Source organism: Lupinus angustifolius, chromosome LG08 (genome assembly GCF_001865875.1).
Source record: "Lupinus angustifolius cultivar Tanjil chromosome LG08, LupAngTanjil_v1.0, whole genome shotgun sequence".
Taxonomy (NCBI): Eukaryota; Viridiplantae; Streptophyta; class Magnoliopsida; order Fabales; family Fabaceae; genus Lupinus; species Lupinus angustifolius.
The window spans coordinates 2,259,376-2,261,675 of record NC_032016.1 but is presented as its reverse complement, the minus strand read 5'-3'; the positions used below and the strand labels follow the sequence as shown (position 1 = coordinate 2,261,675).

The window sequence follows — 2,300 nt, the reverse complement described above, 5'->3', positions numbered from 1 at the left end:
CATATCCACAATGATTATGATTTTAGACTAAAAGTTTTATCAAAAGAGTTTTTGATTTTGAAACTAAATATAATAGCTAAATTGAAAATAAATGTGATAAAATGGTTGAGATTAGACTTCAGTACTCAACTTTTCAATTTCTTAATGATTTAACTCACAAAACTATATATACTTTGAAATCCTCAATATCCTTTTTATCTAACATCATTAATATCCTAATGAGAAGATCAATAACTCATTTCCCTTACCATCATAAATTCCTTGAGGGATTAGCAAGATGAATTGTAATAAGGTTGGATGTTATCTTCACTAATCAATGTAATTTTATTCCTAGAAATTAGACGCACTAGATGATATATTCTAGTTCAAACTCAAACATGTGATTTTCACCAACATTTTCAACATCTAAAATCATACTTTAGGTGATCAAACTAAAACAAGCATTAAGAAGAAGAATAAACCATTGAAGTTATTGCATAAATATGAATAAATTGTAATGAATCAATATATACATGAAAATAAGTAGTTACATATAATATCTGTTAGATATTTTATTATATTCAGTTTATGTGTTGTGTTAGTAGTTTATGAGTAGTTTAGCAAGTTACCTCCACTTTAGAGGAAGTTGTGTATGTAGTTTGTGAAACTGATTGTAACCTCTTTACTTTGCCTATTTTAAGGCTGCCATCTAATGCATAATATACATCAGTTTACAATTTACTCTTCCTAACATTGCTATCAAGAGCCAGAAAAGAAAAAAAACATATAAACAGTGAGTGCAGCCACAGTAGCCCGTGACAGAGAAGAAATTTTTTCCACCATAGTGTTATATTGCCTCCAAACCACTGCAGAAACAGAACTGCAAAATTTTTAGAGGCATATTTTATTTCCAGTGCAGAATTTACAGTGCAGAAACAGAATTGCAGATTTTTTTTCTGCAACAATTTTTTTTTCCAGTACCACAAACAGAATTACAGTAAGTTGAGACAATGGCTATTGATAATTTTGTGCAACCATCTATTCCAAGTTTTGATGGTCACTATGAGCACTGGAGCATGTTGATGGAAAATCTCTTAAGGTCCAAGGAGTATTGGCAAGTGGTTGAAGATGGTGTTGCAACACCAGAAGAAGGCAAGGAACTTACTCTTGCACAAAACAGAGAGCATGATGCAATGAAGTTGAAAGACTTGAGAGCCAAAAATTTCTTATTTCAAGCAATTGATCGCTCTATCCTGGAAACCATTCTTTGCAAAGATACTTCCAAGGATATTTGGGATTCAATGAAGATGAAATATCAAGGTTCCTCTAGAGTCAAACGTGCTCAACTTCAAGCCTTGAGAAGGGACTTTGAAACTTTGCAAATGAAGGAAAGTGAGTCAGTTACTAATTATTGTTCAAGGGTCATGGGAATTGCAAACAGCATGCGAATTCATGGAGAAAATATGGGAGACACCCTCATTGTTGAAAAAATTCTACGGTCACTCACACCAAAATTTGACTATGTGGTGTGTTCAATTGAAGAGTCCAATGACACTGATGAACTCTCCCTTGATGAACTTCAAAGTTCATTATTGGTTCATGAACAAAAGATGTACAGAAGTTCAACAACGGATGAACAAGCATTGAAGGCTTCTACCAAAGGAAGAGGTAGAATTTATGAAAAGTCCAAGTTAGAGTGCTACAAATGCCATAAGTTTGGTCATTATGCCTCCGAGTGCTACACAAAATTGCCTAATTACAAAGGAAAAGGAGAAATGTCTAACTTTGTAGAGGAGAAGGAAGAAGAAACATTGTTGATGACATCTCATGAGAAATTCCAATCTAATGTATGGTATGTTGATACTGGTTGTAGCAACCACATGTGTGGAAGTAAGTCATCTTTCTCCTATTTAAATGAAAACTTTCGATCTAAAGTGAGTTTTGGTGATTGTTCTACTGTAAATGTGATGGGAAAAGGAGATATTAAAATTCAAACCAAGAATGGTTACCATCTCTAATGTATTTTATGTTCCCGACTTGAAAAGCAATTTGTTGAGTGTTGGCCAATTGCAGGAAAAAGGTTATATAATAACCATACAAAAAGATGCTTGTGAAATATATGATCCTATCAGAGGAGCCATTGCAGTTGTTGAAATGAGTTCTAACAGGTTGTTTCCATTGAAGATTCAAAGTGCACAAACATGCTTGATGAGTGAAGTGAAGGATCCCTCATGGCTTTGGCATTTTCGCTATGGCCACTTAAATTTCAATGGATTGAAGACTCTTCAGCAGAAAAATATGGTGGTAGGTCTTCCACAAAT

General features: G+C 33.8%; 1 protein-coding gene across 1 annotated transcript in view; it reads left to right on the top strand.

The window, feature by feature from the left end:
• LOC109353808 overlaps nucleotides 990–2,300 on the top strand; it is a 2,264-nt gene continuing 953 nt past the window's right edge. The window contains exons 1-2 of the mRNA XM_019596170.1: nucleotides 990–1,937; nucleotides 2,053–2,283. Coding sequence (XP_019451715.1) covers nucleotides 990–1,937; nucleotides 2,053–2,283 — 1,179 coding nt within the window. The remainder of the gene's footprint in view (nucleotides 1,938–2,052; nucleotides 2,284–2,300) is intronic.